Below are 23,585 nucleotides of genomic sequence, written 5' to 3'. Positions count from 1 at the left end.
CCCATGATTTGCCCAGTGGCCTTCTATGGGCTCAGAGATGTCCAGCTAACACAGAATGTGCCAGACCTGCAGAGCCTGCTTGGTAGTGCTGATGTGGCCATGCAGCATCCAGGTTCCCTGCACAAAATGACATTGATATTGCTTTTTAATGCTTGGGGAAACTTCCAGATAGAAGAAAACACAGAAAAACTCACCTTGCTCCTATAGCGGTTGTTTCTGGCATGTGACTTCAGGCATGTGTGAAACTGTGCAGTAGCAATTACTCATGGAAAACAGGGGAGCATTTAAATGCACATATTCACTTAAATATCACCTTTTAAATCTGAGTATCTTTTGTTATGCATCAGAAAGTAATTATTTCTTTTTCTTTTTTTCACAATCTTGTTTCACTTTTACGGGAGAAAAATCACAATCAACAGCACATGCTTAAAATGTGAGTTATATTGCATACCCTTCTTCACAGGCTGAGCCTTCAGGACACAGTGGGTCTTATTCAGGATGTCATGTCAGTGATTCACAGTGACATCTATTGGCAAGAGCAATATGCAAAGGGCTCTTTTTGTATTAGAAGGCTTTTAGATTGCCTCTTCTTTTTTCAGCATTTTTATCTTCTTCACATCTCACCACTCAGTTTTTCCCAGTCAGTTCAGAATTTTAGATTACTTAATATAGTTTAGTCTGCTATCATTTTTTCTAACCCAATACCCCTGTTCTCAATCAATCTTTCTTCTGTTTCTGACAGGGGAAGATTTTGTATCATCAGCACCATTCACTAGTTTATCAATGAAAACAAAAACTATAAAAGAAGCTGAAGCTTCAACAGGACAAAGGGAAAACAGAAATCAAGAAAAACCTCTCTGAAAAACTCCAAGAATGACTGGGTTCACCTTTTTCCTCAAAACCACCGAAGTACTACTAAAAAAGAAGAAATATTGAGGTCGTATTTCTGTCTGTTGTTCATACAACTCTAGAAAGGGAAAGAACTGGAAGCAAAGTGTTGGCATTTAAACAGCTGATTTTCATTCAAAAGTTTGAAAACCAGAGACAGAAAAATAACTAAATCAGATTTTCACAAAAATACATATTTCTTCTGCCTGTTGCACATAACCTATCCACACAAGTATGTTGGTGAAATTTCATAAAATAGACATAGGAATTGACAGCACAGCACATCAGTTCTGTTAATCAGAGACAGAGAATCTCTGTTTTCACATGGCAATCCAGTATTCTCCTGTCAGAGACATTCCCAGTCCTCAAATTGTGCTGCACAGGAGATGAGACACAGATCACACATGCAAATGTTTCACCACAATGGAAACGTACTTGGCCTAAATGACGGAGAGGTTGACAGAAATAGGAAACAAAACATGAATGCAGAAACATTTTTGTTTCAGCATTTCAGTATTGTCTCCTGTCTCACAGAGACAGCAGTCACACACAGAAGGTCCTCTGTCACTGAGCCAAGCACTTCCCAAGTAAGACATACAGAAACAGCAGAGTCTAAGAGATTAAATGTCAGACTAAACCTTTGTATTTCACATCAGTAACTAGAAAGCAAGATCAGATTGGGTGGGAGTACAAAAAAACATAACAGCTAGGTCAGAAGTTAGTTGCAGTCCATCTAGAAGCAGTGATAAGGGAGATTGTCTCCATGCGTTTTTTCGACTAATTAATGGATAGCAAAAGAAAGAGGCCACCTCTCTTAAGCAAGATTCCTCTGGTATTCATACCTTCGTGCTGATATTACAACCTGAAGGTGCTCCAAGTTTCTCAATTATTTGCAACTTTTAACATCTGAAAATTTATTTCTTGTAATTTGCCCCTTGCCTATTTAAAGCTACCAGAATTTTAATCCAGATTTCCTTTCCATTAAGTTTATAGAAACTGTATAACATATATATTTGATTTATGTTATTTTATTCATATGCCATATTCCACTTTTTTTTTTTTCCTGTGAAGTTATTTTATTAATTGACAACTTAGGATTTTTTTTCCTTCAAATTAATTCTTAGAATTCCTTTTGGTCCCAGTTCATGTCTGGAAGCAACTAAGAGACAAATCTCTAAACCAGCAGAGAAAACAAAGGTACATAGCAAATAGATGTGTGACATCAAACAGATGTCTGGTATATCTTCAGCCCACTGTACTCCAGAAGGGAAGACTGCTACTCCTCAGGTTTTTTTGTTTGACATAAAGAAAATTCCCAGCTGATGTTAAACATGTGCAACATTAAAAACATCATGAGAATGATGGCAAATTCTGTAAGCACAGCAGAGCTGACTGCTTCCCTCCTGTGCCAAAATCAGCAGAGCTGACCCCAGGGCTCTGCTGTAGTTTATTTAATTCTGAGAATAAATTTATGGGTGATCAACCTCTCAGCAGTCCACAATTCTTGACAGCTACTATTTTCAGCAAATACACTCTATTTTTTTTGGTCACTGAGCATTTCTTTCTTCTTAATATAAAGGCTCCAAGTGTGTCAGAGAGTTAAGAGTCGATCAAAGGGACATACAGCTGCAGGGGGGCTGGGGGGTGATGACATTTCAGCCTCAATTGCTGTAGAGGACAACATGGAGTTCAGATAAGATTCTCTGGGAGCACATTAAGTAGCCTGTTTGAGATTCAGTGTAGCTTGGGCATAGAGGAAATTAGTGACTGAGGGTGCAACCAAGTGCTCAGAGCTGAGACTGTGTCCAAATTCTCACTTTACAGTTGTAGGGGATGGATAACCTGAGAAGCTGTTCCCAAGGGATTTCAGGCAACTGAGCATTTCTAGTCTTTTTCAGATGTCACCACTAACTTTCAGCTAGGCCAATCTAACATGAACATGGATGGCATCCTCACAAAAGGGGAATTACTTGAATGATGACTTCTCCTAAAACTTATTAGCATAACGTTAGAAACAGTCAATAGTTCAAAATGCACTATCAAAAACTTGCAGAATTGATTGCATGTCTTACCACTGCCAAAAATATTTTATTTGGAACATAAAGACATTACTAATACCACACTGTCCAAAGACAGACTTCATATGATGGGTGACAATTTTCTCCAAACCTAAATATGCATGTGTTAATTATAAAAGTATAGCCTTCTCTGTAAAAATTTAGGCTCTACAATAGAAAATACACGACGCATTCATAAAATCCAAATTTATTTTGATAAAATCCTTATAAATATAACAGCATTGAATCAACTCCACTGTTTACAATATGTAAGAAATACGTAAAACTTCTGTTTACAATGTGAAGCAGTAGCCTTATTCCTTTCTCTTCTACAAACAAATTCTTTGTATCCTTCCTGTAATTTGTAAACATTTTTTCACATTCTGTAGCTACTCACATAACAGGGAAGCATATGAGATCCAATCCTAAATCTAAAAGAAGGAGTGAAAACATACAACACACTCCTGCTTTTCTTTTTAGCAATGCTAAATGCCTTTTATTTCTCCAATGGTTTGTTTGTGTTCTTTTCTTCAGAAAATATTCAAAAGGCATTGGGAGGTGTTGCAGGATGTAATAGCTATATTCTGGGGAGGAGAAAACAAAAAATTCCACATATCTTAAACTAAGATAAAATATCTATATCTCTACGTCTAATCTCTTGTTCTAAAACAGCATATAAAGTCAATCCTGATTGTGATTTCTCTTGTTTGTTCATCTAAGATCAAATGACTCATTGAGGTAAAAAGCAGAGCATATAAAACCTATTTAAAAGTCAATTCAAGGAGAGCAGTTATGGAAGATTAATTTGTCAGTACTACAGAGATTGGTGTTAGTTGCTGCAAGTAAAACCTCTAGCTGCCTCTTTCAGATATCACAGGATTTCAACTATGTAGCTCTCCCAGTTCGAGAGTAAATTGAATTCTATCCTAAGCTACATCCCATGGCATGTTCATTAACAAAAATATTTGGTGTAAAAAACCCCAGTTATATTCAGATAGAAAAAGTTCCTGAGAGAAAACACAGGCTCAAGTCAGCTCATACAGACAGACATTTCAACATATTGCTATTGAGGGCTGATTTTTTTATTAGATGTTGACTTGACTCTGATTTCTTTGGCTCTCTCTGACTATTCTCTTTGGTCTTGGAATAAGTGCAACCAACCACTTAAGTTCAACTATGACAGCAGAACCTCAGCCAGCACCTTGAGACATTCTATACCTGGGTAGTAGCGCTCCACAGGGAGATGAGAGGTAAGCAGCATGTGATTCACACTGCAGCATGCAACAGTCTGGAACAACAGCTACCCCTGCCTCTTGATTTTAAGTGGCAAGTCTGGATTTAGGCACAAACACCTCCCTCTATGCCCTTCCACCTTGCAGTTTTCAGGTTTCAGGACAATTTCTTCTTGTGACATTGTGAAATACCTAATTCAGGAATACCTACTCTACCTGACACGATCTTGCAATATACAAAATCCTTAATATTTGCTTTTAAAAAAAAACATTAATCAGTACGTGATTACTGCTACGAAGCAGCCAGAATAACAGGATCATATAAATATCTGTTTCACTTAAATGCTGCTAGTCATTACTGCTTTATGTAGGAAAGTATTGCAGAAGTCAGCAATGAAATTACATCATCCTTGAAATATCTTTTCCTTGAGAAAATGTAATGTGAGATTTCTACAGAAGATAAATGTTATGTTAGAGAACAGAAGAATAATCCCAGAACATCCTATACTGTAAATAATACCAGGGATCCTGTTCAGTAATTTGGTGGCAAAATCTGGCAATTCCTTCACCACATTTGACTCTCATGATTAGCAGTGACCACTGTGTATGCAAATGCTGACGGCTCAGTGCTTCCAAGCCAATGCACTCAAACCCAGTCAGACCTTTAACATCAATGAACCTGTGACAACTCTGGACATACTTGCTTCTGAGAAATGACTGCATGGAAACCACTAATAAAACAACACCTATGTGTTAAAACAACTCACAAAAAAAATGAAAAATCACAAAGTATATTAACTATTAAAATGAATTCAGCCTTTGGTTTCAGAGGGAGGCTACTCTGGATTTGCTCCTTTAATTCCTTCTGACTTCTCGTCCCCTTAGAGGCTGTGGAGGCCGGAAGTTTCTCAGCAAGCAGCAAGCGACCTCGTCCTCTGCAGTGCTCAGGAGGCTGCGGAATTTGGCCAGCTGTAACCAACAGAGACACAAGGTTCAGCAGAAAACACTCAGGTCAGTACTAATGAAAAGGTATGTGAAAATGCAAATATTAAAGACACTTGTCACTTCTATTCCACCTGAAAGGACAGAACTGTATTTTATTAAGTCATGAGGGGAATGGCAATTTCACCATTCCCATCCTTGTAAATGAAAAAGGATGACTACAAGGAAAATATCACAAAATACATGTCAACATGAAACTGTGCATAAGGATTCCTTGTTTTCCTTTATTCACACATAACCTGATCTAAACTGGGGGAGGCTGTATTTTTTTAGTTGGATTTCATAGTTTGGAGATTCTGAAATGCTTTTTGCCAAAAGTCAAGATTGTTTCTTGTCATACAAACATTCTGTATATGTTTCCTTCTTCAAAGAGTATATGCACAATTAACCTGGAATTGCAGGTGTGAAGCTACAAAAAGCTTCTGCACCTAGCACTTACTCAAACCAGGAGAGATTCCAAATTCATCCCTTGTGAACACACAGGACATGCAGTTACTAGTAACTCAGCACATGCTGATCACAGCAGAAACCCCATCAGAGCTCCATGTCTAAACCTTGGGAAATCTGAGCCTGATTTCTGACCTAAGTATAGAATTTTGTTTAATTTCTAATATTTCCAGTAGTGACTATTTCTATATATCATCTTACTTCCTTCCTAGGTTACCAATGGTAGGACAGCACAAAAAACATTCCATTAAAATAAAGCATTTGGTTGTATGGCACATTGCATCATAATGACATTAAGAGCAGAAAAGGTCAATGCTATCTTGCCTCACCCCATTCTGAAGCTAACATTTGTAATTCAGGGTCCTGTAAGTTTCTAAATACTTAAAAGCTATTTTTAATTTCTTTTAACCTGAAAAGTGCAACAAGAATTCAGTAGTAAAGTCTAAAGCCCTAAAGAAAGACAAAGAATAAAATTAAGTAGTAGAACAGTGTCAGTCATGGTGCTGACTGATCAATCACAATAGCAGACATTAATGGAAACAAGCACTTTAGCTGCATGCATTTTTTTATATTGATAAGAATATAGCAATTTCTCCTTTAATACATAAGATATAGATAAAGTTTATGAAAAATGACTAATAAAAGATCACTATGCTTGACACTTTCCCATACTATGTTCTCTGAGACTGTTACACATGGCTGTTTATACACAGCATTTCACATTTTAGAATATATTACTTACAGATTTGCCCAAATAAGAAGCTTTTAATCTGAAAAATTGCTTGTTTTTGGAAAGTTGATATTTTAACACAAGTTTTCAATCCTGGATCCATACACATTGCAGTGAGCCTTACAAAGCCAGATTGAGGGGAGTGAGGAAGAGATACAGATGAGAAGAATACACACATTGAGCAAATAAATGAGTTTAAATAAGTTACAAACAGAAATCTGAGGTCTCCTAACAAGCAACCCATTCAGGGAACTGTCTTGACATTTTCAGCAAAGACTGAAATTACCATTTTTCCAGAGTATGTGATCTCTACTCAGAAATACTTTATACCTGAGAGGATAAGCCCGCTGGGTGTCACTGTTGCCAAGTTAAGACACAGCATGAAGCTTTAACAAGAAATGCAAATAGACTCTCTTATGCCGAATCACAGCTTTCCTAAAACAGCCTATAACAACCCCAACTTATTACAATAGTAGTCCCTTTTCATAATTCTAGTAAATTCATCAAGTTTTATGCATTTAGAATGCAAGAAGACATTTACTACTTGTCTCCAAGATAAAAATGCCAAAGATGAGGTTTCAGCAGGATATGAAAATAATTAAATGAAGTGGAATTCCAGAATTTCTAAGCATCACCACAACTCTTTTTTAAGTTCCCTATGGATTATTTTTGTTTATCAATTTTTAGAGTACGCAGATTCTTTTTAAAAATGAATAAGACGCAGCTGTTACAGCAAGAAAGACAACTAGTCAGAATAAATTTGACATACAAATTTTAGCTTTTGAAAATCTTGTAAGGTTTGCAGTGCCAAGGTCTGAAAAAAACTGTAATTTTGGGTGGTATTTACAATTTCAATTCTTACAAAAGCAGCATTTCCACAGCAGTGAAAAATCCAAAGATACCTGTTCAGAACAAACACTTATGGGCTCTCTCAGAACAATCCAGATGACACTCTCAAGGAGAGGTGGAACAGTGAGAGATCCAAAGTAAGTCCAGTAGTCCAGGGACTTGGGAAGCAGACAGCTGGGATCAAAGTTTGTGAATAGTGCTTTTTTTCCCTGGAAAGAAATAAAAGAAAGAAATACCAGGGCAATATTATTTAAAAGCAAGAGGCCAAGGTAAATCATGCCAAAGGAGGTAGAGTTTATTCCACTATCAGGTGGGCTGGCAGCATCTTGGGTGATGACAGGAGGTCCTCATCACTGCACTTCTGATGAGGTCTCACCTCAGTGACAGCTTTGCTGTGACTTTCCTTTGTGCCAGCAGGACACCATGAAAACTGCCATGTTAGCAAAGGCTCCCCAAAGTTACAGATGACCATGAGATGGAAGTTGTGGGAAGACAGATGTTAAAACTTTCAACATGGTCTCTGTGGGGCTGGTGGAGTTACCCCACAGATTACTGCCACTTTCTTCCCTTCCCACTCTCTCCTCCCAGGAGCTACTTCTGCTTCTTCCTGGTACCAGATACCAGGCCAGAGGTGTCTGTCTGAAACATTATGTTTAGAGTTTGGCTGATTTCTCTCATAGATTATTTCTCACCCTTTACCTCAGCAAAACAGGAAAGAAGTCTTTCCCTCATCTTTTTTACAACTTTCCATAAAGTATGTTTTTCTCTGTTATTATCCTCATAGAAACAGATTTATCAGAGACTGGGATATGTGAGCAATTAGCCTTTTCCTCTGATCTTTTACTGTGTAAAAATTATATTCTGTCTACTTAGTTTTCAACTTAAGTAGAATGCACATTAACTGTCTCAAATCAGATATCAATCACTAGGGATAAGGAAACATGAAGGTGCAGGGAGTAGCAGTCAGGTTTCAAAAAATAAAAAACCCTACCAAAAAATAAAAAATCCCAACAAAAGCAACCACCAATATTAGCTAGTATTCTTTTAGAAGCACTTGTTCACCTTGATCCTGATGGTGTCCAAGCGGTCAGTAATCTTGTTCAGCTGAGGGTTGCACTCACCAATCTATTAACACCAAAGAAAGAAGAAACAGTGGAGCTCCAGAGAAAAGCAACAGAAATTAATAAAAAGCAAATGTGTAATGAAACTGCTTTATATAACAGCAGTGACTGTAAGATCTGATGCATTTTCTGAGTACAAGCCTGTGACTAGCTGGGCCTTAGAAATTATACTGGTCACAAAAAAGATCTATTCCCTTGCTATTCTGGTTATTCACAGTAATTATTTCAGCTACAAAAGAATTACACACTTTTCATTACAGGGGAATAGAAACCATTTATCCTTCATGTTTTAATATGCAGACTATTACAAGTTACAGACTAAGACTGGAAATTTAAACTGTTTATAACATTGAAAACACTGTTCTTACACACGAACATTGCAAACTGAATTTGTGTGCTAAGAAATCCAGTGACACTTCCCTTGAGTCATTGTAATGCAAACTGGAAAGGTAGAATTACTGAATTACTGAAGCAGTTCTTTGCAGCTGCTGCATGGAATGGCTGACTGTGCCAGCACCAGGACTAGCTGTTGTCAGGAAGCTGTGTCAGCCACCAGAAACCACAGAATTGACCAAAGCCCTATCTTTTGTCATAGATTGTGTGAATTCCCCATCTGCTTCTTCACATGGAAGTCAGGGAAGCTGTTGCATGAATTTAATCTTAGAACAGGTAGAGAAGGCAAAAAGATCTAAAATAATTATTTGAGAATTCTCTAGTTTCTGGTTTTGTATTTTTTAATTATCATTATTTTCTAGAAGAAACTACCAGCTCAGCAACAAGCCATTAAAGAAACCTTTAAACCAAGCTGTTGCCCTAAAGGAACATGCTAGTCAAGAACAAGTTACTGGGATCCAAATAGAGGTAGCTGAATTAAGTTCCACATCTAGTGTTATATGGGCTTGCAGACTACACAAACTGAAGAGTTTCATTGTCTTGAAAAATCTGTTAAGCTGATATTTTTATTCTTAAAGGAAAGCACAGCTTTCTCCATTGGCAGGTAAACACTATTAAGGAAATAAATATAAAATAAGTATCTCTTTAGCAATAATTACACCAACCATCACATTATCTCTTTAGGCTTATAATGCAGATTTATTTTGAGGGCTGAAGCATTCTCCTCTTACCTTCAGAAATACAGCCATGACTGCAAGTCCATCTGACTGAGAAGCTGCCTCAACAAAACTGGAATACTTCTCTGCATTCCAATGGACCACATGAAGCTGAAAAGCAAGAGACACAGACAGCATCAACTCTCGTTGAACTCAAATAGTGGCAAATGAATATTATAACTTTACTGGGTTTGACACTCTATTTCACTCTTATGTATTCAGAATCATTCAGTGTTCTAAATGCAGATATTTAATGAAATCAGTAAATATGTAGTTCACACGACTGGCAAAAGCATTTCCAGTGGCTGAGATTATAAAAAATTTAGCAGCGATCAGCACACCACAATGCCTATCAAATTGGTGTCAGGTCCCCAGATTTTGAACCAAGAAGTTAAGACAAAAAAAACCCAATGGTTATATAACTAGGGGTTTAAATCCATTTTTAGTACAGCTGATTTTAAAAAGTGATTGAAATTCATGAGGATGTAATTAGTATTTTATTCCTCTTTTTCTTCAATCAAGCTTTCAGCCACATTAATCATCCACATAAATAACTAGAAAACAGACAAATACACATTAAGCTTGCACTGACTCCTTTTCCCTTGATTAGCTTAAGGGAACATCAGCATTTCATTTTTGACACTTTTCAAATGTTATTTTCTATGACTACCAGTAGTGATGCCCTTAAAAGCAGCTTGATTATCTCAAGTTTGAGCATTTGCATTTCCAACATGCATTATTCTGGAAGTGTCCTGTCACATCTGCTTAAGAAGCTTAAAGACACTACCCAGCCAGGAGGGAAGAGGAAAAGCCTGCGATGTCTATATCCTGTTAAATCAGGTTTCCCAATTCCTGACCACACTTCATGATGGGAGCTCCTGGTTCCCAGAAGCGCCAACCTTAAGCAATGGTCTGACTGCCAAACTGGAGAGACTACACTCACACAGCACTGAACTTCACAAACATTAATTACTTTCATAAATCCTCAATGGATTAGTAAATCTTATTACACATAGTTTTTAGTTAAAGATGCTCAGAAGCAGGGAGTGAGATTGGCTTTTCTAAAATTGGTGACCATCATTTCAGATTTTGAACTTCAAGAATGATGAAAAGCAACTCATTAAATGACTTAAACTGGGATGAACCCACGAAAAAAAAGGCTTCCTTTTGGAATACAGCACCTACAAGACAAGCAAAGAACAATTTAGGAAAACTGAAACCTGCTTTAAAGGATTTCTATGCGAAGCAACATAACTGCATGGCTGAAATAGGGATCTTTGGAATGTAAAGATTTTTATTCAAATATCAATCCTTGCTTAATGTCTATGAGTTTCAATTTTCCATATCTATAAAATGGCGATCTTACTTGGCCTTACTTAATATCAGTATTTGTTAAGCATTTGGGCTCTAAAGTGCTGAAACATTACTTGCAGCAAGTAAGGAATCACACTGCTGTCAATAATAATACATGTACAGCCACGATGACACACATGCTGGCTCACGGCTTCAGAAATCCTTGAAGGAAAGTTGTTGAGAATTATTATTATTATTATTATTATTACACACTAAACCAGGAGGGAAACATAGTCCACTAAACCTTTCTCAAGTGCATTTACAGTCTGGGGCCTATACTCTCTGCTCCCTATTATAAGTTCCCAGAACCTATGTTGAACAACTTTTGAACAATTACATGTTTACATACGCAAAAGGAAACAGATACTCTAAGTTAGAAATACTTTTATTGCGGATTTGGGAAAAAAAACCAAAAACATCAACACCAAAGACAGCCTAACAAAGGACAAAAAGGAAAATTCCCACAGCTACTAAAAGCCCACTCCCACTCCCTCACAGCTTTGCCAAAAAAGCCCCAACAAGGTAACCCCCCCAAAACCAAAACCCCCAAACAGACTGTGAAATGCTTTTGGGTACAGAACCATTCTCAATGAGTTGTGCCTTCTCTCTAAGGAATATATCCCGTCTTACCACCTCTGTGTCACTGCAGCTTGTGAAGAGACCTTGATCAGACTGTATGTTGCCACAGAGAATGGAGCCATGGATCCCTTCTGCTTCCTGGTGGGCTTCAACACCAAACCTTGCAGTCCTCTTTACCTGTACATTAATTCTTTCTTCAATTCAGTCGATGCTTTTTCTTGAAACCTTGCACATCTTCTTTACAAAGGTGAGCACTGAAACCATCTTCATGTCTCCTTCTGAGGTATTTTGTTTTGTGTGAACAATATTCAGAAGCCTTGGTTTTAATTCTGAGTTTCTTATCCCAAAGCCAAAGTGACATCTAGAGAGCTTCTTGTGGAGGGTTACCCAACCCAGGTAACAGAAAGGCTTTTAGACTGGCTAGAAATTCAGAGATATTTTCTCCTTCCATTTGGTTTCTTAGATGGGAAACATATATTTTCTCAGCTAGAAATTTGGATTTGGTACTTAATGGTTTTAAAGCACCTCTATTAATTCTTTATATTCCATCTCACCTGGATCCTGTGGAAAACATAAGCCTTTAAACACTGCAAATGTCACTTTTCCCCATTAGTGTTAGAAAACCGATCTTTTTTTCCTGACCAGGATCTCTTATAGCATTTCCAGTAAAATCTGATCACACCACAGTGCATACATTGTATCTTTTTCTTCTGTAGTATTATGCCTTTTATTTGTCCATTAATTTTTACACTTTTTACTTCTTTTTAACCCCAGAAAACTCTGACCCTGTCTGAATCATAAGTTTTTAAAGTTCTCAATCTCCTGAAAATATTCCATGTTACTTCCATTTGCAAAAAGGAATCTCATACTGAGAACTTTCTCCTGCAGATTACTCAAATGCACCAAAGGAGACAGAGCAGGAATGAAAGCTCCATGCCAGAGCAGATGGTGCACTTCTCCCTGTGGCACACCACCTCCACTGAAGCACAGTACCCCACAGACAGCAGCCACCCCACAGACAGCAGGCATCCCACAGATATTAAAGCGTGGTTCTCAATGTTGTTACCACCACATTGTTAAGTGCACCACAAAATGCAACATTCCTAAGTCTTGCATAAACTTTACACTACATGGGCCCCAAATCCAATAATTCTGTGATTTGTCATTGAAGATGACTTTGAAAATGTTCTCCAAGGAAGATACAATGAAAGACAAAGTTTAAAATAACTCTTGAACACTAAGTCTTGCTCTTATCAAGCTCTTGTCTTCTGTACTCCTTTTTTAATCCTCTCCAAAGCTTTCAAAGAGGTTCTCCTTTGAGAAAGATCAAACATGCAACACTTCAGGAAGACCACTTGTCTTTCGATAAAATGAGGGGAACATGAAAAGCAGGAAAAGGAAGGGCAACATTATTCTTGCAATGGAAAACTAGTCACAAGGTCCAGATGACTCCATGTAAAGCCTTACCTCTGCTGCATACTTCATCCCATCCACAGTGTGCTCAGAGCCAGCTTCATCATTGGATCCCCAGTGGAAGTGAATCTGGCGCAGCCTGTAGGTCCCACTGAGTGGCCCCCCAGTCAGCACTGGAAACCCAAACAGATGAAAAAGCTTCACTGAGAGAACAGGCGTCCCTACCCACATCCTCTAACCTCACACCAGACTTCAGTCTCCGGACACTCCTCTGTTCCTGCTCATAAGTTGTCTCAGGTGGCTTCCCATTTCTTGGAAGTACTACAGAAGCCCTCACCTGCTGAGGATATGACTACGAAAATTGCATTTAGGGGCAGATTAGTGGGTTATGGACCACTAAAGGGTATGCTGTTATTACCAAGGTTGGATAGGGCTTAGAGAATGGGAAAATACTTCTACTTTACAACACTCAAGAGTTTTCTCTCTTAATTATATTTAAAAGAATCACTAAGAAATTAAGCTCAAAATATAGGTTTTATGAATAAGGAGCAGGATCATAAAAATGTAATGTCAGCAGAATTTACTTCTTCTTTGAAATTTGGTGGAAAATAGGTGGAGCTTAAATTTTTGAGGTTCTTTCCTTCATTTGCAACTAGAACCAGTTATATCAGATTGAAGACTGAGGAAAAGAAGCTGGTATTAACCTACATAAAATTAAGCCAATCCTACATATGCATTGTACAACTACAATATTACTGACAACTGGGCTGGAAAGTAGCTCCTATGAGGAGAAGCTATGTACTTTGGGTTTGTCTAGTTTGGAGAAAAGGAGGCTGAGGGGTGTCCTCACCGCTCTTTACTTCTGAGGAGGGGAAGCAGAGAGGGAGCTGCTGGTCTCTTCTCTCAAGTATCCCGTGACAGGACTTGTGGGTAAGGCTCAAAGCTGTGCCAGGGAAGATTTGAACTCGATGCAAGGAAGCATTTCTCTACCACAATGGTGGTCAAACATTGGAATAAGCTTCCTAGAGAGGCTGTCAAAGCCCTGGGCTTATCAGAGTTTAAGAGGCATTTGGACAGTGCCCTTAACAACATCCTTTAACTTTTGGTTAGCCCTGAACTGCTCGGGCAGTTGGACAAGATGATTGCTGCAGGTCCCTTCCAACTGAAAGGGTCTACTCTATTCTATTCTTTCTAATTCTATACTAATATAGAATTAGTAATAATATAGAATTCTAATTCTAGTCAAACTAACATGCATGTGGGTGGGGTTTTCATTATTTTGCTTTTGCAAGTGCTCATAATTTTCTTGTCAAACTTACAATCAAAATATCTCTTCACAGAGCCTTGAATGCAAATTACACTCAGATTCCTTATTCACAGCAAACAAATCACACCATTCTCCCAGATACATATGTCCTCTGAGTGTTTGGGAATCAGTCTGGAACAGTTTACTGGCTCATTACAGAAATGTAAAAGGGGAAATGAGAGGAGATTTAACCAGATGTTTTTTAAATTAAGAGCAGTAAGGATGACAATAGCATTTTTTCTTTCTTCTGCATTTAGTCCAAATCCTAAACTTTCTTAGGAACAAAATACACCAAATAAAGATGAAAGAAGAATTTTTAAGTTGACTATATGCTAATACAAGTAGCTTGGATAATGAAAAGAAACTATGGCTGTTTATTCTGGGACAAAAATATTTAACTTCCTTAAAGCTTGAACTCAAAAACATACATTTATACAGCCTATAAACTTAGCAAACAGAGGCGATGGGACAGCGGCACTTTTAAATTCCTTCTTTTAAGGACTGTAAACTTGGATGCAAATGATCCTAGAAAAGTGTAAAGATCAGTGTTCTAACTGACTGAGGAAGAACTATTATGGAGAAATGCACAGCATGAAATACTTATGCTGAAAAATGTGGAAATGGCCTGTTGATGTATCTGTGCCACATCACATAGTAATGGTAAAACCCCTTCATTCCAACAGTAATTAAGGAAGAGGGTAGCCAGAATATCAGTATCTCGAATTTTGAAAAATGCTGGAAGAAGATCAATAGAACGATTTCAAAGAATGGAGCTAATGTGGGACCAAAGAGCATAAACAGACTTACACAAACAGTTACAGACTTGACAGCCCAGTTCCAATGCTGACCAAAGTGAGGAAATAGTTCATATGGGAGTCAGTTAATAATGCATTAGAAGATGATAAGGTATTTAGTACCAATTAATTTGATTTTTTTTCATGAAACCAACACATGGCAGGAGTTCTTACTTCACACAGGTGCCCCAGAAGCCAAATTTGGGCCCTAGAAAATTCAGTATTTTTTGAGCAATGACCTGAAAGAAAACAAAAACAATACTGATCAAATTTGTCAGTGGCAAATATTAGGGAAAATAGTGAATTACTCAGTTTATGGTTGTGGACTGAAGAATCTGGTCCATGCATACAAGACATGGAGTCTACTGAGGGAAACTGGGGATTCCATCTGTTAATTATCTGATCAACATCTGTCAGTGCTTTGCCATAATATGAACTATATCCTTGGAGATATGGCCTGAGGAAAGCAGTAAGAGGAGGATCACATTAACATAGCTTTGGCACCAGGGGAAGCCTAGAGAAACACTGTGTTCAGGTCCTGTCACTTAATGGATGGAGTTAAAAGAGTGGAAGAGGTTCTTGGTGTATTCACATTCATTACCTTGTTTTGTTTCAAACTGTGAAGGTAATTAACAATTAGAATAACTTACCAAAGGCTGTGGTAGGTTCACCATCGCTGGAAAATTTGAAATAAAGATTGTATATTTTTCTAAGAGATGTGCTTTAGTTCACCAGCATTTACTAGACTTGAAGCAGAGATTAATTCTGGGAACTTCCGTGGCATCTGACACAAAGTCAGACTGATCATTGATGGTCAGCTGGGCTTTCAGGCAACATCCAGTGTTGACAGAAAGTTTAAAACTAATACTGTTCAGGAAACAAAAACATGGTGGTCTCTCCCTCTTGCCACTAATCCGCAGGACTATTGCGTCATTAAAAACTAAGTCTCTCTGGCTTTGATCCTTGTGAAAGCGTCATACGGTCTTGGATCCTCAGCTAAGCTCACAGAGCCACAAAATTATTTTATTTCTTGAAGATTCTGCACTCCTACAGCTTCAAGGGGAGGCATTCTGGCTTGTCCAAAATCTAAGAGACAGTTTCAAAGATGAAGGCACTAACATTACAAAGACTATGATATAAACCAGAGAGCTTCTAAATAAGAATTATTGTTTGCAAAAAGGGAAGCTACATATTCCTGGAAAAGACTGGGGCAATAATACTTTTCAGAGAAGAAAAGGTATTAATTGGGATCTATTTCACGTGTTCTGTATTGGCTCTTACTTGATGTAAGAAGTCCGAGTATAGATTGCAAAAAGGGGAAAAACATATAACCAAACCTGCAGCTAAATTCATATAACAAATTTGAGTGATTCGGTTGGAATGAACCTGTAATGAGACATAAAGGGTTCATCTGCAGTGAGAGAGAGAGAGAGAGAGAGAGTAGCATTTGAAAAATTGTACACAACACTGTTCAAACAGAGGGCTGGCACTCTCCCACAGGTGGGAGTGGATCAAACCACTCCTGTGAGTAGGGAATCCCAGTACTTTCTGAGAAACGCAACCTCAAACTTGTGTCCAAATATGTTCCCACACTGTATCATGCTGAAAGACAGGAAAAATGAACCTCTCATCCAGAAGAGCAAAGTCTTACTGTTTATAAGGAGTTCATACCCAGCAGCGACACGTGCCCAGGCTGTAGGCATTCTATTTAGGAATTGGTGGAGGAAGTTACAGTACAAGAGTAAAGGAACAAACCTGATTTGTTGACGGTGTCATCAAACTCCACACTGGTGGAGTGCCCGTTGTTAAGGATGATTTTAGCAGAAGCTGGATCATAACTGGGGTTTAGAGGACGGAGGGAGGGATCATACTTGGTTTCCTCAGTTTTGATGTCAATAGGTGACTGACGGTCTCCATTAGCGACAGGAAAAACCTCTTTCCAGTGGGCAGGCCCTGCAACGCATTGGAAGAGAAGTCTAAATTGCTGACAGCACCCTCATTCTTATGAAAGAAAACTCTGCTTGAATTGTCCTTGTCTGCATCTTTTAAATTCAAAAAGGATGCATCAGGAAAACACAGATAAAAATATTCAGTTACTTTTGTTGCATCATATTGCAATAGCAGTTCTCAGGACCCCTTCAGGTAGCTTCTTGCATGCACCTTTACACAAGGGCACATGCAGTATGCAGATACTTAATTATTCCCAGGTAAGACTCAGCTGTGCACAAGACACATACAACAAATGCTCATCCAAATCAGGCATCCTGTATCCAACAGACACTATGTCCCAATAAATTTTCGACACGCCATTTTTGCCTAATACCATTTCTCATTGTATATTCAAGGATTACCTCTTTTCCATGCAAATCCCTGCATTAAGAATTTTTATGCCTTAATAATTTGCTGCAAAAGACCTGAGAACATATCTTCTTCCACTGATCAGTCTGAGTGAGACAGGGAGATGTCAAAAAAGGCAATTGGTGATGTCAGAAAAGGCTGAGTGGTTCCTGGAGCCTGATGGCAGTGCCTGGAACCTAAACACTGCTGCACCTCTGATCACCTCTCACAGCCCACCAACTGTGCACACCGTCACAAGAAAGAGAGACTGTCACCCTCTAATCATGAAGCGTCCATGCACACAGGCATACATACACACACACACTAGAGTAGCACTGACAAAATCAAAGAACAGGAACACTCAGGACAGTGGTGCCTGTGTGAGGTTTGGATTTCTACTGCCTACAGCTGATGAGAGCAGATCTTCCAGACACAGATGCAGCACCATTCACCAGACTTAGGTAGAAATTACAGGAATAAAGAAGCTGTTAATCAACACTAGTCATCTCAACCTTCCTCTCTCCAAGCAGGCTAACCCAAACATCACCTGAAAAGCTAACAAATCAATAATATGCATATAAGAAAATGGTAAATGACATCCTAAAAGAGTAAGAAAAGCTTCATTGATAAGGTATGTGAGTTATCGGTTGTTACCTACTAAACACAATATTTCACAATAAAAATATATGTGCCACTGTTTAACCATATTTGGATAAGAGGGTAAAGAAAAATATGAGCGGCAAGTTGTCTGGGAAATGCAGTAATTTCACGACTATAAGGCGCACCCTTTTGACTAAAATTTTCCCTCAAACCCGGAAGTGCGCCTTATAGTCCGGTGCGCCTTATATGATGTACAAAGTTGCGAAATTTGCCAAACCGGAAGTGTGAGCTGTGAGCCATGGGGGGAGCCAGAAGTGCCGCGGCAGCCGGCTGGGGGCGGGCCTGGAGGCCTGTACCACCGCCCCTGCCGGGTGGAGGCGGGCCAGGGGGCCCGCAGCACCGCCCCTCTCAGGTCCAGGCAGTCCCGGGAGCCCATGGCTGCCAGGTCCAGAGGGGCCAGGGGGCCCGTGGCACCCCCGTTCCCGGCTCCAGGCAGTCCTGGGAGCCCATGGCTGCCGGATCAAGGCGGGCTAGGGAGCCCGCGGCACCCTCCTTCCCGGGTCCAGGCAGTCCCGGGGGCCCATGGCTGCCGGGTCCAGGGTAGCCCTGTGGCTTGCGGCACCGCCCCTGCCGGGTACAGGCGGGCCCCGGGGCCAATGGCTGCCGGCTTGAGGCGGGGCCTCGGCCAGCAACCGCGTGGAGGGAGCTGGGGGCGGAGCCTTGCTGCAAAAAAAAAGTGCGCCCTATAGTCCGGTGCGCCTTATCTGATCTACAAAGTTGCGAATTTTGCCGACTCCGGGGGGGGTGCGCCTTATAGTCCGGTGTGCCTTATGGTCGTGAAATTACTGTATATTCTATCAGGACAGAAAACAAGATTTAGGATGGAAAGGTGGGGAAAGCAAGGGGAAAGAAGAAAGGAAGAAGAGAAAGGTGAAAGGTGAAAGTCTGCAGGGCAATCTTTCAGTATGAAGAAGAGCACAGTACTTGTTTTTCCTCCAGGCTTATAATGGGTAAGAAGCATAATAAATCAACTGAGAGACTGGATATAAGAAAAACTTAATATGAGCATCAGAACCTGGTCAAATAAAATCTGCATCACTGGAAATCCTCTTAACTAAATCCCTGTACTGAAGATAACTGACCTCAGTGTAAAAAATTTGGTTTGGTCTTTCTGGATGGCTGAACACTTAAACAGAAATGATGACAAAGAAGGATGAAAACATATGATGCAATGGCCAATAGCCTAACATCAAAAGCTGTTAGAGATTTTTCTCTCCTTGACTTCAAGAGAAGTGAACACAGCTCAGAAACTCACAGGTGCTAAAAGCACCCATGCACCCCGGCCATAAATCAGGGAGGAAGCGCCCACAGCGCCGGGGGGTCACACAGCACCTGGGCAGAGAATGATTCTCCTGTAAGCAGCACTGGAAAACAGAAGTGGGAAAAACTTGTAAAACTTGTAAAGAATAGCCTAAGGCTTAACCCTCACAACAAAGACTTCAGTCTTGATTTGTTAAAAAGTACTTTTGTTAATTACTTCATTATTAAATTCAATAAAGAAATCGATTCTAAGGCAGAAGATAGAAATCCTACTGGTTTGAAACATAAAACTGTTTAAATTTAATTCCTCTCAGTTCACGAACTATTCGATATTCTACTTAGATACAACTTAGAATATAATTTTAATTATATTTAAATTCTAGTATCTTGTAGTTAGAGATGCAACACAAAATCCTACTTGTAAGAAGCACCACTCCGTAATTCATATCTCACTACCATGATTTGAGATGCCTATAAAAAGCCTTTTGCTACTTAATTTTAATATTTCTAATACTCCTTAAGTGAGAAAAGGCAAAAATATATTTATGCACTTAACTACTTGGTCTCCTATTGTTCCATCTCAGAAATAACTATAGTTATTTAAATTAAATAATACAGATGACTGGCATTCAGAAATAATACAAAGTTGCCAAAAAGAAGACCTGACACTGTGATTCTGTCACTACCTAATTATTTAACAGTAATATCCAGTTCTAAAAAGACATTGTTGCTGGTTTGGCACTTGTTCTTGGCTCAGATGACCCAGAATACTGTTTTGCTATGGAGATTAAATATCTATCAGTAAACAAACTACCAGACACCTGACCTTTCAAAATATATGGGAAAATATGAAGAAACTTCAGCTTATTTTGTACCATTAGGTAATATCAAAAAATAGGTAATCAACCAACAATCTAGTACCATTATCCTTTTGTCACTCCAGGAAATCTGTGACTCAATTCATTTTTACAGACCCTAGCCAATGCACACTTTGTGTATGACTGTTGCAAAAAAAGTCATTACTGTTGAAACAGATGCTCAAATGCATGCCATACAATCAGAATTAAGCCAGAGGGATCTCCAGGGTGAAAATTTCTTCTGAATTCAGATCTGAATTAGATGCCTCCACATTAAATTAATTTACACTTTTGTTTTTTAAATAAGCACTTTAGGACATATCCAGGTACGTGAGGGATACTCATTAATTCACTTTCCTCCATTTTTTCTCTACTGAATGAAAGTGATTAATATACCAATTTTTGAACTTATGAAATCCTCTCCTGCTGTTTGGAAAATGTTCTCTTCCTAGAGGCAATTTTCTAGTAGCTCTTAACAATCAAAGCCATTGTGACTGAGATTTATAACAAAAAACCTGAACCATCTGCTCAGAAGATTTCATGCCTTTATTTTGGACACAACATTACCACAGGCAATGAATTGTCTGACACTTTTAGGTCAGACTATCAATGCACATACCACTCACCAGCATTGCACACATCCAGTTCATGAAACAGATCTCACAATGAAGGCAGTCAGGAATTTGACAGGAAATAGAATTCACTATAGCACCTCACAGGGCTGCATTTTGATCCAGCTGAAACTAAAGATTACAAATTTAATCAACAGGATAACTTGAGACAAGCCTAGTGAAGATATTGAAGGATACAGTTGAGTTCCAGTGAGCCTCTATACGTGCATAAATGGAACATGTACAGGTGAAAAAGGGGTTGGGGTTTTGGGTCTTTTTTTCCAGCTTGTTATTATATATAGAAAATTCACTATTTTAGTATGGTCTGACCTTGACAGGATCACATCCTCATTTACTTCTAAAGATAATTCATTGCCCAGTTTATGAAACACAGAGTGGTTAAATTTATAAACTTAGGTTTGCCAGTAATTTGATTGCATATTAGGTTACAGTAAGATGAGCTCAAACAAAAGCAATTAAAAATTCATTACGGGTAAAATTAAGCACCTTTTTAAAAGCAGCTATTGAAACGATGTAATTATTCTCAGACAGAAAAAATGTATGTTATGGCTCAAATGAAGTATCTTAAAGGTGTCATGCAATTTAAATGATTCTATGATTCTATTATTAATATCCCTTTTATATACAAACTGCCTCAGCATTACAGTAGTAACTAGATCAAGGGAAATTTTTGCAGTAAAAGACAATACATGTAAATAATTACCATGTATTTCATTAAACAAATAGTAAACTGAAGGCAATTGATTTCCCACTGTGGTCCCTTCCAACCTTTCTCATTCTGTGATCTGCCTTTAACTAAAGCAATTGCCCTGTAAACAAAAAAAGGACTCGAGGGGCAAGAACATTCCCATCCTGACAGGAACCTTGAGCGGCAGTGAAAAGTGTGCATGATGCCACATAGTTTTCAAAATTTCAGTACTATGCATCTACAGATAAGCAACATCAAAACTGTGAGGTAAGAGAAGCGGCAAGAAAGCAAAGGCCAAGGTTCTCACAGACATAAAATAATGCCTTCCTGCATTTCAGAAATACATGCATCAAATTAACTGAGAACTTCTGCATTAGGTTTGTGTGACAAGATACTGGTAACAGCAAGGCTGCAAGTGTGGATTCTGTGGGAAGCTGCTGAAGTTTTCCAAAAGGGTCAGTGCCAGCTGGTTCCAGGACAGACCCACTGCTGGACAAGGCTGGGGCCATCAGGGACAGAGCTGGCACCTCTGGGATAACAAATTTAAGAACGGGAAAAAGTTTCTGTGCAACAGCAATCGAAAGACAGGAGTGAAAATAAGTGAAAGAAACAGCTCTGGAGACACCACAAGGAAGGGGAGGACATGCTCCAGGAGAAGATAGAGTTTTATAGGATAGATAGGGCCTCAAGTAAGGTCCAGGGCCACCCCAGTAGAAATTCTGGTGGCCTCCTCTCTCTAGAAGTTGAGAATAGCAAACAAGAAGAGATAGGATAAGGGAGGGAAAGTGGGCTTCTTATCTGGACAGTGCAGGTGAAGCCCAAAGCATAGAAAAGTATGGAGAAAAAAAATGAAAAACAAGACCCATTTACGTCTTCAGGGGAGGGGTAGGGTAGACTGCACAACAGCAGATAACACACCCAATCATTGCAACATCTCTGTGATCCACCACCACTACCCAGTTTTTCAGGAAAAGTACATCCATCCAGAAAAGATGGAACAAGAGGGCCAGGAAGGAAAGGCAGTACTTACACAAACAGTATTCCAAAGTCTATATAATAATATACACAAAGCATATTCTTATAGGCAGTAGTATATGCAAATATATAGCTGTCTCCCTTTACTGTCACAGCATTTCATTTCTCTGTGCACAGACAATGTAAGACATTCCATGTATTTTATCAGAGTTGAACCTACAATTTACAAAACCACTTTCATTTCTACTTGCATGACTTGTGAGACCGTCTGCACACTGGAGCAGCGTTTGCATGACTGAAGATGCAAAACAGAGCAAAGTCTTTAAGCCTGCTGATCAGCCCATCTTGGGACTTCAAAGACTGACAAGATGAAGGAACCACGGAACAACTAAAATCCAAAAGCATCTCGTCTTAGGCGCATAGTTATACATTTAAATAATCCAGTCAAGTAACTAGGATTTCCCACCGTGCAGCAGAAGCAGAACACAGCTGGAATCAGAAAAGCACTGCTGGTACAGCAGTTCCGATCAGCGCAGCTGTATACCACGTACTCGATCTGTGCACGCAACAGCTCGGCTAAGCGAGCCAAGGAAATCCCAACCGGGAGCGCGGCAGAGCCGACCCGGAGCCAAGCGCGGCCGCCTCTGCAGGCGATGCCGCACGCACGGACACCTCTCAGTCGCCCGCCTTGCAGATTGCCGAGGCAAAAATCGGCTGGCTCTCATGCTGCAAAGCGTTCCAGCCCATCCAGCTCTCCCGAGGGCGCGGGAGCTGCCGAGCCCCACGGGAAGCGTCGCCCGCGGGACCCCGCCGGCCCCGGCCGCCGTTCCCTACCGTTGTGCTCGTCGTATCCCCAGTGCAGCATGGCTCTGTCTGCTCTCCTGCCGGCACGGCACGGGACGGGACAGGACGGGACGGGACGGGATGGGATGGGACGGGCTGGGGCGGGAGAGGCGGCTGCGCCCGATTTGAAGGCGACGGGCGGCGACGCCCCGATCCTCGGGCGCTGATAAGGAGACCTGCAGCGCTCCGGCCTCCCGGCCCGTCCGTGCCTGTTGTCGCCCCAAGCCCTTCGTCACCCGGGCTCTCCCCAGCTTCCCCCCAGCACCGTCGGGGTGGCCCGGGGGAGGCAGTGCCAGCTCCCAATGGCCCTCGCCAACAGAGGGAAGGTGGCTCCGCCAGCCCGTCCCGCCAGAGCACGAGTTGTGCGGCAGGGAAAGTCAGCGGTGTCCATTCCTGGGGCCACCCCCGCCACCCCCGAAAGTAAAGCCCAGTGCGCGCCGCTGCATCCCCTCC

The 23,585-nt window shown here is 40.0% G+C and overlaps 1 protein-coding gene across 3 annotated transcripts; it reads right to left on the bottom strand.

The window, feature by feature from the left end:
- Positions 1-4,856: 4,856 nt before the first annotated feature.
- LOC117008356 (carbonic anhydrase 13-like) lies at positions 4,857-23,546 on the bottom strand. 3 transcript variants are annotated; one of them, XM_033082156.1, is made up of 7 exons: positions 23,124-23,546; positions 16,636-16,833; positions 12,835-12,953; positions 9,451-9,546; positions 8,268-8,330; positions 7,259-7,414; positions 4,857-5,146 (listed from the first exon to the last, which is right to left on the bottom strand). In XM_033082156.1, the coding sequence occupies exons 1-7, from the start codon at positions 23,152-23,154 to the stop codon at positions 5,033-5,035; spliced, it is 777 nt and encodes a 258-aa protein (XP_032938047.1). In that variant the 5' UTR covers positions 23,155-23,546; the 3' UTR covers positions 4,857-5,032. The 3 variants fall into 3 exon arrangements, with proteins under 3 accessions (XP_032938047.1, XP_032938056.1, XP_032938064.1); XM_033082165.1 differs by lacking the exon at positions 23,124-23,546 and adding an exon at positions 15,055-15,119 and having other exon boundaries at positions 16,636-16,681; XM_033082173.1 differs by lacking the exons at positions 16,636-16,833; positions 23,124-23,546 and adding an exon at positions 15,055-15,915.
- Between the last annotated feature and the right edge of the window lie 39 nt (positions 23,547-23,585).

Source organism: Catharus ustulatus, chromosome 1 (assembly GCF_009819885.2).
Source record: "Catharus ustulatus isolate bCatUst1 chromosome 1, bCatUst1.pri.v2, whole genome shotgun sequence".
Lineage (NCBI taxonomy): Eukaryota > Metazoa > Chordata > Aves > Passeriformes > Turdidae > Catharus > Catharus ustulatus.
This window is presented reverse-complemented; position numbering and strand designations above follow the sequence as displayed.